This window comes from Clytia hemisphaerica, unplaced genomic scaffold (genome assembly GCF_902728285.1).
Source record: "Clytia hemisphaerica strain Z4C2 unplaced genomic scaffold, Clytia hemisphaerica genome assembly, whole genome shotgun sequence".
Lineage (NCBI taxonomy): Eukaryota > Metazoa > Cnidaria > Hydrozoa > Leptothecata > Clytiidae > Clytia > Clytia hemisphaerica.
In genome coordinates, this window is record NW_027103708.1 from 378,609 (window position 1) to 390,649 (window position 12,041).

At 34.6% G+C, this 12,041-nt stretch overlaps 1 protein-coding gene across 2 annotated transcripts in view; it reads left to right on the forward strand.

The window, feature by feature from the left end:
- Positions 1-11,625, forward strand: part of LOC136804146 (dynamin-like GTPase OPA1, mitochondrial) — a 46,764-nt gene extending 35,139 nt beyond the window's left edge. For both annotated transcript variants that reach the window (XM_067060880.1, XM_067060881.1), the window contains exons 25-28: positions 9,048-9,158; positions 9,934-10,027; positions 10,438-10,548; positions 11,444-11,625. In XM_067060880.1, the coding sequence (XP_066916981.1) occupies positions 9,048-9,158; positions 9,934-10,027; positions 10,438-10,548; positions 11,444-11,514 (387 nt within the window). In that variant the 3' untranslated portion in view covers positions 11,515-11,625. The remainder of the gene's footprint in view (positions 1-9,047; positions 9,159-9,933; positions 10,028-10,437; positions 10,549-11,443) is intronic.
- Positions 11,626-12,041: the final 416 nt, after the last annotated feature.

Genomic DNA, 12,041 nt, shown 5'->3' on the forward strand with positions numbered 1-12,041 from the left:
CAGGTTCAATTTATTCGAATTGAGGTCTCGATCGTCATGAAAAAAAATGTTGAGCTTGCGAAAACATTGCGTGTGTTAACCATGAACGTGACAAAAATAAATGGAGAGTCAATACCTTTTATTCTATTCTGACTTCTCATCGGAAGTAAACAGCTGTTTGGTTGCTTTGGGAATAAGATGATTAATATACTGGTGGGAATATTTAAGATGATCGAATTCGAATGAAAAGATATTACATTTTTAACAAGTATTTTAAAAGATAATTGCCTTGTCATGGAAAGCACAATACCCCAAAGTTCTAGGGGTCACTGCCCATAAAGCCATCGGTAGATTTAAAAAAAGATTACGATCGTTTTGTCAGAGTAAGAGAACCGCTGCCCACTTAGACGTGAAGATTTTAAGAGAATAAACTTTCAAAGAAAATGTGATCAAACTCTCAAATGTCGACCCAAAAAGATGTATCCTTATGAAATTAATTTATTATTTTATTTAGCCTTTGCATCAGTTGACACTATTTCGAATTGCATTTTGACAAGGATTTTCCGCAAAATTAAGTTTTTCAAAATCAACGGAACAGCCTTTTTCTGTTGTTATAAAGTTATAAGTTGACGTTTTTCGCTTTCAATGGTGGTACCACAAAGGAAATTTCGCACTCTTCTTTGTGTTTATGTTTGTGCTTAGTTTGTATTGTTTGTATTCTTAAGGAAATTAAATGAAGCAAAAAATCTCTCAAAATCTGCTTGGCCACCCCAGAATAATTTTCCCACCACGCCACTGTTTACAAGATCAGTAAGGAGCGTCATCAATGTTTAGAGACTTTGTATCTTATTCAGTCAAACAGTCTATGATCTTCCCGGGGGGGGGCAGTGGGTTTACCAACTGACGGTATGTGCGGCGAAAAAATTGGCTTTTAGAATCGCACCCTTACAGTGCAGAAAAAAATCGGTGAAATTCATACCCTTACAGTGCATTTTTTCAAATTTTAAACTATTTTCGAGCAAAAAAAATCAAAATTTTCGAGCAAAAATTTGCAATTTTTCCCAGATTTGCTGAAATTTCCACCCTTACAATACATTTCTGATATTTTGAAAAACATACCCTTAACCGCCGCACATACCCGTCGGTCAATTTTCCTGACTGCCCCCCCCCCCCCCCCCCCCCCGGGATGATCTTTTTAATAACCAAATGTGATTGTTAACAATTTACAAGCTTACAAACATCAATTATGATTAGATATAATGACTAAACTGTAAACAAAAAAGGATACCATAGTTCATGTACACGTTTTTTTATAAGAACAAACTTTATAAGAACATAAGTCTTCGATGGTCATGATATTAAAAAGTTGTTAAGAACATTTTAAGGCTTTGCAGACTTTAAAACACCCGATTTCTTAGGAAAATGGACACAAATGATTACTAAATGGAGAAAATAAGAACATGTTAACATCTTATGGCTTAAAACTCAAAAGGTTAAGAACATCCGAAGGCTTAAAAAACTTTGAATGTTCTTATAAAAAAACGTGTATCGTCCCCATAATTATCTATCTACAAATTATTTAGTTAGACAGAAAAAAAAGAACTATGTCTTATTATTTATTTAAACCATAGTAGAATAGTATACACTACTGGGCACTAATTTTTCAAAGTAATTCAATACACGGGTTTCAAATTAAATCTGGCGCGAGAGAAAAAATCAAGTAAATAAAAGGAGCGATCAGGGGAAATGCCTTATAAAAGGTTGATAGATTTCCTTTCTTCTCTTTTGAAAGCCAGGTGTTCATTCAAAAGATGTTTTTCTATTTTAAATTCAATAAAAGAAATATGATTGAACGATTGACTTTTTACTTTAATGTTTTTTGTTTTCATAATGACCCATAAAGTCTGTCAAAATGGAAAAATGAGCTAAAATTGCTTGATACACGGCCAATTTTCGTTCTGTTTACTTGATATTTTTCGTGCAAATGTACATGGGATCAAAGCTAAAGCTAAGCAAAAATTTAATTCGAAACCCGTGTATTATAAATCATCATGTCTTTCTGTAATGACATTGTGTCATTTTGTTTTCATTTGAATTAATCTCTAATCATTAAAATTGTTTCAAGGCAAATTAGCACATTGCATTGCAATTTTTTTGTTATTTAGAATGTGATGAATAATGTAATGTGCTAATTTGAGCTCATGGCAATTCCTGATATGCACCACTTGAGAGTCTTTTGAGAACTTTTAAAATTTTACACCCAATACGTCACTTAAATAATAGAAAAAGACGTATTGGGTTAAACAAAAAACAGAAAAGTTGCATAATTTCGTGAAGTCATTCCAGTCGTGCATATCATGCATTTCAAACAAAATTTAAACAAATGATGTCATCACAAATCCGTTGATAATTCATCCGGTTGGCGTGATAAGTTGGGTCGGGCATTTATTTAGCCTTGAAACAATATTGATGATTAGAGACTAATTCAAGTGAAGACAAAACAAGACAACTTTAGAGATATCATTTTTTCTTGGTTGAATGAGATGTCACTTGTAGTTCAATGTGTTCAGTTGAATTTGCCTTCATGTCTGATGTTGATTTTTTGCTTTCACCGTTTGAAACCTTCACCTGTTTTTGTGTTGTCTTTCTTTTTTGTTCTCTACATTTACAAATGTCTTTGAAGAAATACAGGAAGGAATTAGCAGCACTGTTTGTCAGCAGGAGAACATTGGGTAAAAAGAATGTTTTGTTGTCTGATGACAAACTCATTACTGCATAGTGTAACGTGAAAGCGATGAAACAAGCTGGGATGAGGACACTAAGCAAACTGACTCTTCGCCGGATATGCTCTTGTTGAGCATTTCGGACAAAGTATATGATGGCGGAATACATGATGACCAGAGAGATGGCAGCAACGATAAGACAATAAGCAAGGATGTTTTCTTTTGTGGTGATTCTTTTCATTATGTGTGGTGGTGGTGGGGGAGGTTTTCCGTCTTTTCTACCTTTTTTACCTGGTGGTGGAAGTGGTGGTGGAGGTGACGTGCTTTTTCTTCCACTTTTCTCCCGGTCTTGGTGGACATCAAATGGTTGTACCAACGAATAGAGAGTTGTTTCATTAAGCAGTCGATCAGCTTCCTTCGACGTCTGTGTTGTGTTGTATTGTGATGTGTTTTCAATTCTCCAAGATACGTTTTGATATGAAATCACTCCAAAAGGCTTTTTCTCGTGCACTTTTGGGAGCTGTTCGTCGTAAATTTTAAACAAGCCCAAGCCAATAAACGACAAAACCCAGACCAGAAAGAGTGTCCGGTATAACTTTCCTTTTGTGACCACCGTATTATGTTGAAAAGGCCTGGCAACTGCGAATAATCGGTCTGCTCCGATGAGAAGAAGATGGAAAATTGAAACCAACATGAAGAATAGTTTGGCATCAATTATGATGAAAACACTTGTCCAACTCGACTTTGAGACCTCGTAAATTTGAACCAGTTGAAATGCGCCGTTCAAGATTCCATGAAGAATGTCAGCTACTGACAAACTCAAAAGTACTGTTTCCAAATTTTTCTTGTTTCTTCGACGTTTAATGAGACAGATCTCGACAGCATTGACTATTACAATTAGCACAGAAATACCAAGCTCAGTGCATTTTTTTATCACCGTTTCTTTGGACATCGCTGGAGATGTTTGGAGACACCGAGCTGTATCTTCTTGTGATGAAAAAGCCTAGAACACTGACGACCTCGAATACTTTAGATCTTATTATTTAACGAATTCGTAGCTGCATCGGCTTTTATGGCTTGTATGAATGACAATGGCAAAATAGACCTTTTCTTTTTGCTTATTTTCATCTAACATTGACTTTAGTTATACTGCCGAGAGAAAAAAAAACAATGAAACCTTTTGTTACCGCAGTATAACTTTTTTGTGTACACGTTTTTTATATAAGAACAAAAGGTTTAGATGGCCAAAATATTAAGAACAAGTCAAGAACATTTTAAAGGTTAATGGACCCTAAAAGTTAAGAACACCCGAATGCTTCAAAATATGATGTTCAAAGCTTTACCAGCGCGAATTTCTTTGATCTTGCTTAGTTAGTAAAGAGTGAGTACACTCCGATTAATCAATCAAAATCACCCTCGAAAGTGCTAATTCATCTAAAGTAAGGGTTCAGACCATATTGAGAAACTAGGTTTTTGGGAGCATTTGGTAAGCTTTAGCGGCGCGAATTTCTTTGATCTTATGAAGCTGGCAAAGAGAATTTTGATCAACAACTTACAACGCAAAACTACTTTTTTTAACACTTCAAGCGATCAAGAAAGGCTAAAAAATCATCAATCTTCAACGCCGCGTTAAAAGCCTCCAATAAAAACAAAGACAAATAGCGACTAAAATTGGGTAAAAATGAATCGTTTTGAGCGAATACACGTGTTCTTTTAAAGAACATCCAAAATTCGGATGCTCTTAACTTTTCGATTTGCCTAAAAATGTTCTTAACATGTTCTTGATTTCACCATTTAGTCTGTATTTTTGCCTCTTTTCCTAAGAAGTTGGCTGCTTTTAAGTCCGCAAAGCCTTAAAATGTTCTTAACTTGTTCTTAATACTTTGGCCATCGAAGCCTTATGTTCTTATATAGTTTGTTCTTATAAAAAAACAACGTGCAAAAAGATTTTTTTGATTCTTCAAACGATTAAACTACTTTTAAAAATCATCAATCTTCAACGTGTTGAAACCCTCGATTAATTTGGAACAATCTTTAAAACTCAAAAAGTTAGGAACATCCAAAGGCTTCAAAATTTTTGAATGCTCTTATAAAAAAACTTGTTGTCTCTTAAGCTTTAGCGGCGCGAATTTCTTTGATCTTTCTAAGTTAGTAAAGAGGTGGGCCTGTTTTTTAATTAATTTTCTGTCGGACGTTTCCCGAGTTTTTTGTTACAATGTTTGAGTGTTTCATTTTGGTAAAATAAAAATCTGTAAAAAAATACAAAACAAACAAAAAAAGAATTATCTAAAAAGCTCTTCCGGTTTTTGAGTTATTTTGAATTAAACTTTTATTTCAAACAATAGAATTAAATGAAAACGAGGCCGGGCTGTATGTTTCGATTTTTATTAGACATTTGACCATGAATAGATTTGAAAACCATAAAAAATAGCAACATCTCGGGAAAGGTCTATCTAAGGGTCAAAAAACAAATAATTATTCAGGTAAAATTGCATAACTACCCGGACAAAAATGGTGTAGAGATGAAATTTTGCACAGAGGTCCAGGAATATGTCAGGAATCACCAAAAAAATCCCCACCGATTCAATTAAATTGAAATTGTTTAAAAACCATTACTTAAACATGTCTCGGATTAATAACACGATAAAATAACAGCCTGGCTGAGTGCAAAATCCCGTGCAAAATACTAGTAGTCTCTATCTAATGTTAAATTTTTCGTGAAATATTTCGAATTATCTGAAAAACTTGGAACAAACTGAGTTGTTGGTATAATTTTTTTATTTTATTTATTCTTTATTTATCGTTAGTACGAAACAAAATAGTACAAAAAGACTACACGCTTTTTTTTTATAAGAATACACTTTATAAGAATGTCCATGATGAAAATGGCCAAAAAATTAAGAATATGCTAAGAATATTACCATCATGGAATTTTACTACTCAAGCTGAGAATGCCATTTTTAGAGCATTTTCAATCATATAAATTGTCAATTACCCCCAAGTAAGGCTCACTCCTTTCACAAAAATGCCATTTTATGCTTGAGACATATGTACTAAATGTTAAATCTAGTCTGAATTAGGATTCTAACCTAAGAATATACTGTAAGAATATTTTAGGATGATTTTCCCAAAAAAGTTAAGAATATCCATGACGAAATGGATTTACACCATTCTTATAAAAAAAAGCGTGTAATTAAATCCAACATGACAATATAATATTTACTGAATAGTAAATATTTTATTATCAAAATTAAAATAATAAAATCATTAAAATATTGAACACAGTTTGCAAGAACAATATATTTTTGTTTTCAAAATTTTGGTTTTAAAGCTCTCTACTGAGTCTGATGTTTTAATCTCATTTGGCAGTCTATTTCAAGCCTGTCATGTCTGATAATTGAAGGAGTTCAAGCAAACTGCATTTTTTGGTAGAGGAAGTTTGATTTGAGCGCCTCTTCTGAGTTTTGGAGCATGTGGGGAATCCACATCCTCATCCTCGTTCTCAGTATCACGCTGGATGATTTCAAAATGGTTTCAGCTTAATTTATTTCCAATATTGTTGACGCTCTTATAAACTTCCACTAGCACGAGTTGGAGATTTTGAGTATGAATGGACACACAATTTGCTTCGACCAAAAGCTCATCATAATCAAGATGGAGAAGATTTTGCTTAGCAGCCCTAAGGGCTCTGTAATGAGCTTCAGTCAAAAGATTGTGGGCCATCTGACTGCAAAACATCCAAATGAGAGGGCAATATTTAAAAGTAGATAATATAAAACTATTAAATATTAAGTCTGCCTGCTCTTGGTTCAGATATGATCTAATTTTGAGGATAGTTTTAGTTTTATGAGAGGCTTTGTTACATAGATCCTGAATATGAGGATAAAATGATAAAGCACACCAAGAAGTTTAACATTCTCAGAAGATTTAAGTTTAAAATTTCCTATGTCAAGAGATATATTTGCGTTTTTTGTACCTGGAAATAACATCTGAAACTTCTCCGGGTTCGCTACAAGAGAGTTTTGTTCAAACCAGGCGAGAATGATTTTCAAGTCTAAATACAAAGCTTCAATGACTTCTTACATGGAAGAAGCTGTTTATAATTTCTAGATATACCCAGTTTTTAGAATTTAATTATAAATCTTGTTTGACTTTTGAAGGTTTCAGTCCAAAAAAAAAAGGGATTTCCGAAACTAATTTTTGAAGAAAAAAAAGAAGAGAAAAAATAGCCATATTAAAAATGAAATTTTGGTATATTTCTTTTTTCGGACTCTGAAGCTTTCCAAGGTTTTAAAGTACCAATATGACTCATTAAAGCTTGGTTCCCACTGTGCGATAGAAAGCGATAGAAAGCGATAACTTCTCAGAATGAAAGCGATAGAAAGCGATAGCAAGCGATGGAAATATGAAAAAACAGATGTTTTTGAAAAATTAGAAGAGAAAAATTTAAACTGCGAGCAAAAAGAAATCAAACGACTTAGCCATTCTTGCATATATTTTAATCGATGAAGAAAAACGAAAGAAAATTAGGAAACATCGGTTTGAAAATCATTTGGTACAGCAGGATTTGTGTTGTTAAATATAGCATCATCAGCGTTTCTGAAGTTAGTTATTAAAGGAGTCGAGTTAGAGTACTGTCCATTTCCAGTGTAAAACATTGTGATGAGTTTGCATTTCCCTTTGCATTGATGCCTGTCGCAGATTTATATTTTGATTCAGATTTTGCAGAACCATCATTTGGTGTTTGAATAAAGTGTTTTTTATCTCATTCTTGGCCATCAATTTTTCCAGTTGAGGAAGCTGACGCAAGTCATCTGCAACTGTAGCAACGAATCGATCTTCTGCGTCATTTTGGGGCAATGGCTTTTTTGCCTTCTCTCGATCACGTGACTCCATCCTCGTGTTCATGTTTTTTTTTAATGTCAACTTTTGTTTTTCGTATTCATTTTCTTTTCCCTTTTCTTGTGCCAGTTTTCTCTTGGGTGGATTTGGTTTAGGCAATGCTGCTTTCTGCTGAGTTAATGGCTTCGGTAGGACTGATGGGTTATTGGCGTGATTTGTAATGGTAGGTGCTAGTCCAGGCGACATTGAAAAATTCGAATCTTCGAGGCTGTTTCTTGCGTTGTCGCTTTCACCTCCGCTTTCGTCATCAAATTTTGCATCAAATAAAGTACAACAGTGACATTAGAATGATAATCTCTAAAATCGTTTCTTTACTTTGATATTAATATGAATCTCATAGGAAAAAAAACACTTACCATTTTCTATGAAGCTTTTGCTTTTTGAAACCTCCTTCCATGCATTTTCAGTGACAGTGTTATCCTTGTACTGTTTTTTGGATTTGTCATATAGACAGGGATATAATCGAACGGCCTCGCTTACTTCTTCATACTCTTGTGTAGTAAGCTGTCGTTTGGTCATGTCTGTTATATTTTTATTCGTTGCAGTACGTACTCAAATAGCAGAACAAAATCAAGAGAAACTCTCATATCACACTTTTGTTTTGAATTTTTTTTCACGAAAAAAATCATTAGTTTGAGAATCTATGTTCAAAATTGTAAAGCAAAACCTCAGTATTAGAGGTCATATACTGTAGTGATTTTGTGAAAAACTGTCGGTTTTTCGGTGTCCAGGACCCCACGTTAAACAGTAAAATTTTAGCTTTTTGGAAAGTTTGAAAGTAACGATGTAATAATAAAGTAATATCATACTTTATGGGACAAAACCTTAAGACATTAGTTAAAGCCAGGTTAACGTCATAAATAATTATAAACGAAAGTAAAATCGGCCCACACTCGGCCATATCCTGTAATCCTAATAATCTAGTAATCCTGACATAGTCGTAAAGCCGCTGCTACCAGAGACCAGACAGATCATGTAAAATAACATATTTTCTTTAACGAATGAAAAGAGCCGAAAGAGTAGCCTGTAATGAAAATTACAAAAAATAAATCATACCAGGAAATAAACTGCACGCCTATCCCCTCTGATACATGTTTTGATATAGGGGATATTTGGGGTAACCTGTTTCAATTTTCTTTAAAAGGTTTAGAAATCCAATGATTGTATTAACCTCTAGCCATTTAAACTTTTAATTCAAATTGAATGAAATATAAAGATCTCTCATATAAAGCTAAATCAAGCTAATGGAGCAAATCAAGTTTCTAAAACTCAAAAACACTAAGACGGGGGTAACTCTCGGATGAGAATTTTATACACGATGAACATCTCTTATATCAAAACATTTACCAGAGAGGATGTGACGGGAAGGACACTGCTTTTAAACTCAAGCCATGAGTTAACATGAAGAAATCGTTAACTTTGTGTGTTTCATTTTTTTCTTAGATCGTTCGTGTTTGGAAATCATTGTATCGCTCCTACTTCATTGAGCGCGCGTTACAAGGCGTTCAGGAATGTCGCAAGGCGTATTACCATAGGGATGTAGCTAAAACAGAGGTAAGTTGAAGCTTTGAATCGCAAAATCGAGGACGGTAAAAGTTTATTTTTGCTCTCGTCCTCAGAAATGATCTAGACAAAACAGAAGCTACTTATCTTCGCATATATAAACTCGCTTGAGAGATTCTGGTTGCCGGTGAGTATTTCAAGTTGACAATTCGAAATAAATTCATGATATGCACCATTGCAATGTCTTCCACGGATCCAACAGCTGATTGATTGTAAGTGACGTATTGACTGATTTTACGTCACTTACAATCAATCAGCTGTTGGGTCCGTGATGTAATGTCAGAAGACATTGCAATGTTTTCCACGGGCCAAACAGCTGATTTGTTGCAAGTGATGTATTGACTGGTTTTACGTCACTTACAATCAATCAGCTGTTGGGTCCGTGATGTAATGTCAGAAGACATTGCAATGTTTTCCACGGGCCAAACAGCTGATTTGTTGCAAGTGATGTATTGACTGGTTTTACGTCACTTATAACCAATCAGCTGTTGGGTCCGTGATGTAATGCCAGAAGACATTGCAATTGCGTTTTCCCTCACTGATACCAAAGTTAAGGCCACGTTCATACGCTACGGTTCCGTTTCGCACCGAAACAAAATAAAGTCATTCTATTGGTTGAATTCAAGTTTTACGTCACTTCTAGCCATTATAATGACTTTATTTCGTTTCGGATCGAAACGGAACCGTCACGTGCGAAAATGATCTAAAAATGTTCAAAAAGTTTTATGATTTCATTATGATTTGTCTTTTGTACTTCTCTCTTCAGCTTGAATGTAATGACTTGATTTTGTTTTGGCGATTCCGTCGGATGTTACAAAGTACTAGCAATTCTCTACGACAACAAATCATTAATACTGAAGGTATGATCTGACGTTTCGATTATTACTTTAATGGGGATTACTTGGAGTTTTTACAAGTCGTTAATCTGTGATAAAACAATTTTGTTACTTTTTCTAAAATAACGCGTCATCTCTATAACTTCAAATGACCAAATTAGTGAAGTATCTTATTAAAACTTCAACTCATCTCAAGAATACCACCATCATGGAATTTGGCTACTGAAGCTAAGAATGCCATTTTCAGAGCATATTCAATTATAAATTGCCAATTACAAGTAAGGCTCGCTCCTTTGACATATATAATGTGTATAAACTTCGCATGGGTAGATACAGTCTAATTTTTTTCATTTTCATAGGGGCTTTGGCAAAAATTATTGTAATATTTCGAGAATTTTGTTAATCTATTGCATCGCATCTTTTCCCATTACTAGCACGTCGTTTGGAGAATGAAGTGAAAGAGATACTTGATGATATTGGACAGAATCAAGATTTAAAGAAAGATCTCCTCAATGGGAGACAAGTCGATCTCGCTGAAGAATTAAGTAAGTTGTTTCAAATCACTCGTTCGTTCGTTCGTTCGTTCGTTCGTTCGTTCGTTCGTTCGTTCGTTCGTTCGTTCGTTCGTTCGTTCGTTCGTTCGTTCGTTCGTTCGTTCGTTCGTTCGTTCGTTCGTTCGTTTCTCCTCCGATGAGTTAGGGGCTCTGACAATAGTGAATTTTTTATGTTTGCCATTTACAAAATATAGATTTCTGCTTGATGTAACCAACAAAACTATGGCATGTTATACATTTTCTGTTAGACCAACTATTCCTGAATTTGAAAATTTAAAAATCACAATGAAATAAATTGATGAAAAAGAAGGAAGATTATTGCACAGAAGGGTCTTTCATCTTTGAAGACCTTATTTTCGCCGAAGAAAAAACTTTTTGAATTTTTGCGTTTAGATGGAGTATCTTTAACCAAACTAAAAAAATTTTCGGAAAAAATTTTCGGAAAATTTTTGTAAAAGCTTCTCTGCCTCAAACTTGCGAAACCTGTTTTTTAAAATAGTGGTTTTTGATCAATTTTTCATCCCATGTCATGTCATGATTTTTGATGCATCAATTTAGAAAATCTTTCCGAAAAATTTAAAATTGTTTAATTTTTTTCGTAATTTCGCTTTCATCTTCGTCCGTTCGTTCACTTCTCCGTTCTTTCCTTCGTCCCCGCGTATGTTTGTTTCTTCGTATGCTTTCGTTTAGTTTTTTTTTGTGTTCCTTCTTTTGCTTCTTCGTCGGTTAAGTCCTGTAATATGGGCCAGAAGGTCTGACAAGCGAATTTGAGTTACTGCGTGGTAGGCTTAACGTGGTGATAGCATAGTAAAAAAATGAGTGAGTGGGTGCGTCTTCTTTGTCGTAAGACCAGCATCTATAATCGAAACTTCTCTTGATATTTCAGAGCGTGTCAGACACATTCAAGAAAGTTTGGAACAATTCGTCGAAGCACTAAAGCGAGAGAAATCAACGTAACAGTTAAATGTTGCAATGGAAATGAACTTTTTAGGCATGATTTGAAATTGTAGTTATATTTCGCAGAATTTTAGAAAATTATTTATGTGTTAACAAGTTTTCGTTAACATACCTTCTGGCATCCGTCATTTTGGTTTGGGAATAAGGCACTTCATGGTCGCTATAAATTGTGGGTACTCCTTTGCGCTTGATTGTAAGGGGGGTCACTTTGCAATTTTTCGTAAAAAAATTACCCCAATAGCATTTTATAATGACCCCCCCCCCCCAATTTTATGAAATTTTCCTGAAAAAGTGTCAAAATCTTCATTTTCCTAGGGTTTTTTGGGAAAATCGACCCAAAATCTGATTTTCTACCAAAGTAACAACCTTCCTGCTCATTCCACCTCCTACAATTAAGCACAGAAGAGTAACCAGGACCAATGAGCCGTTCCTGTTGGTCCAATGTATTGATGATATACCGTATGGCCAACATAGAGTACAATCAGCCTTGAATTACCATGTTTCATTTCGACCGTTTGATAGACAGT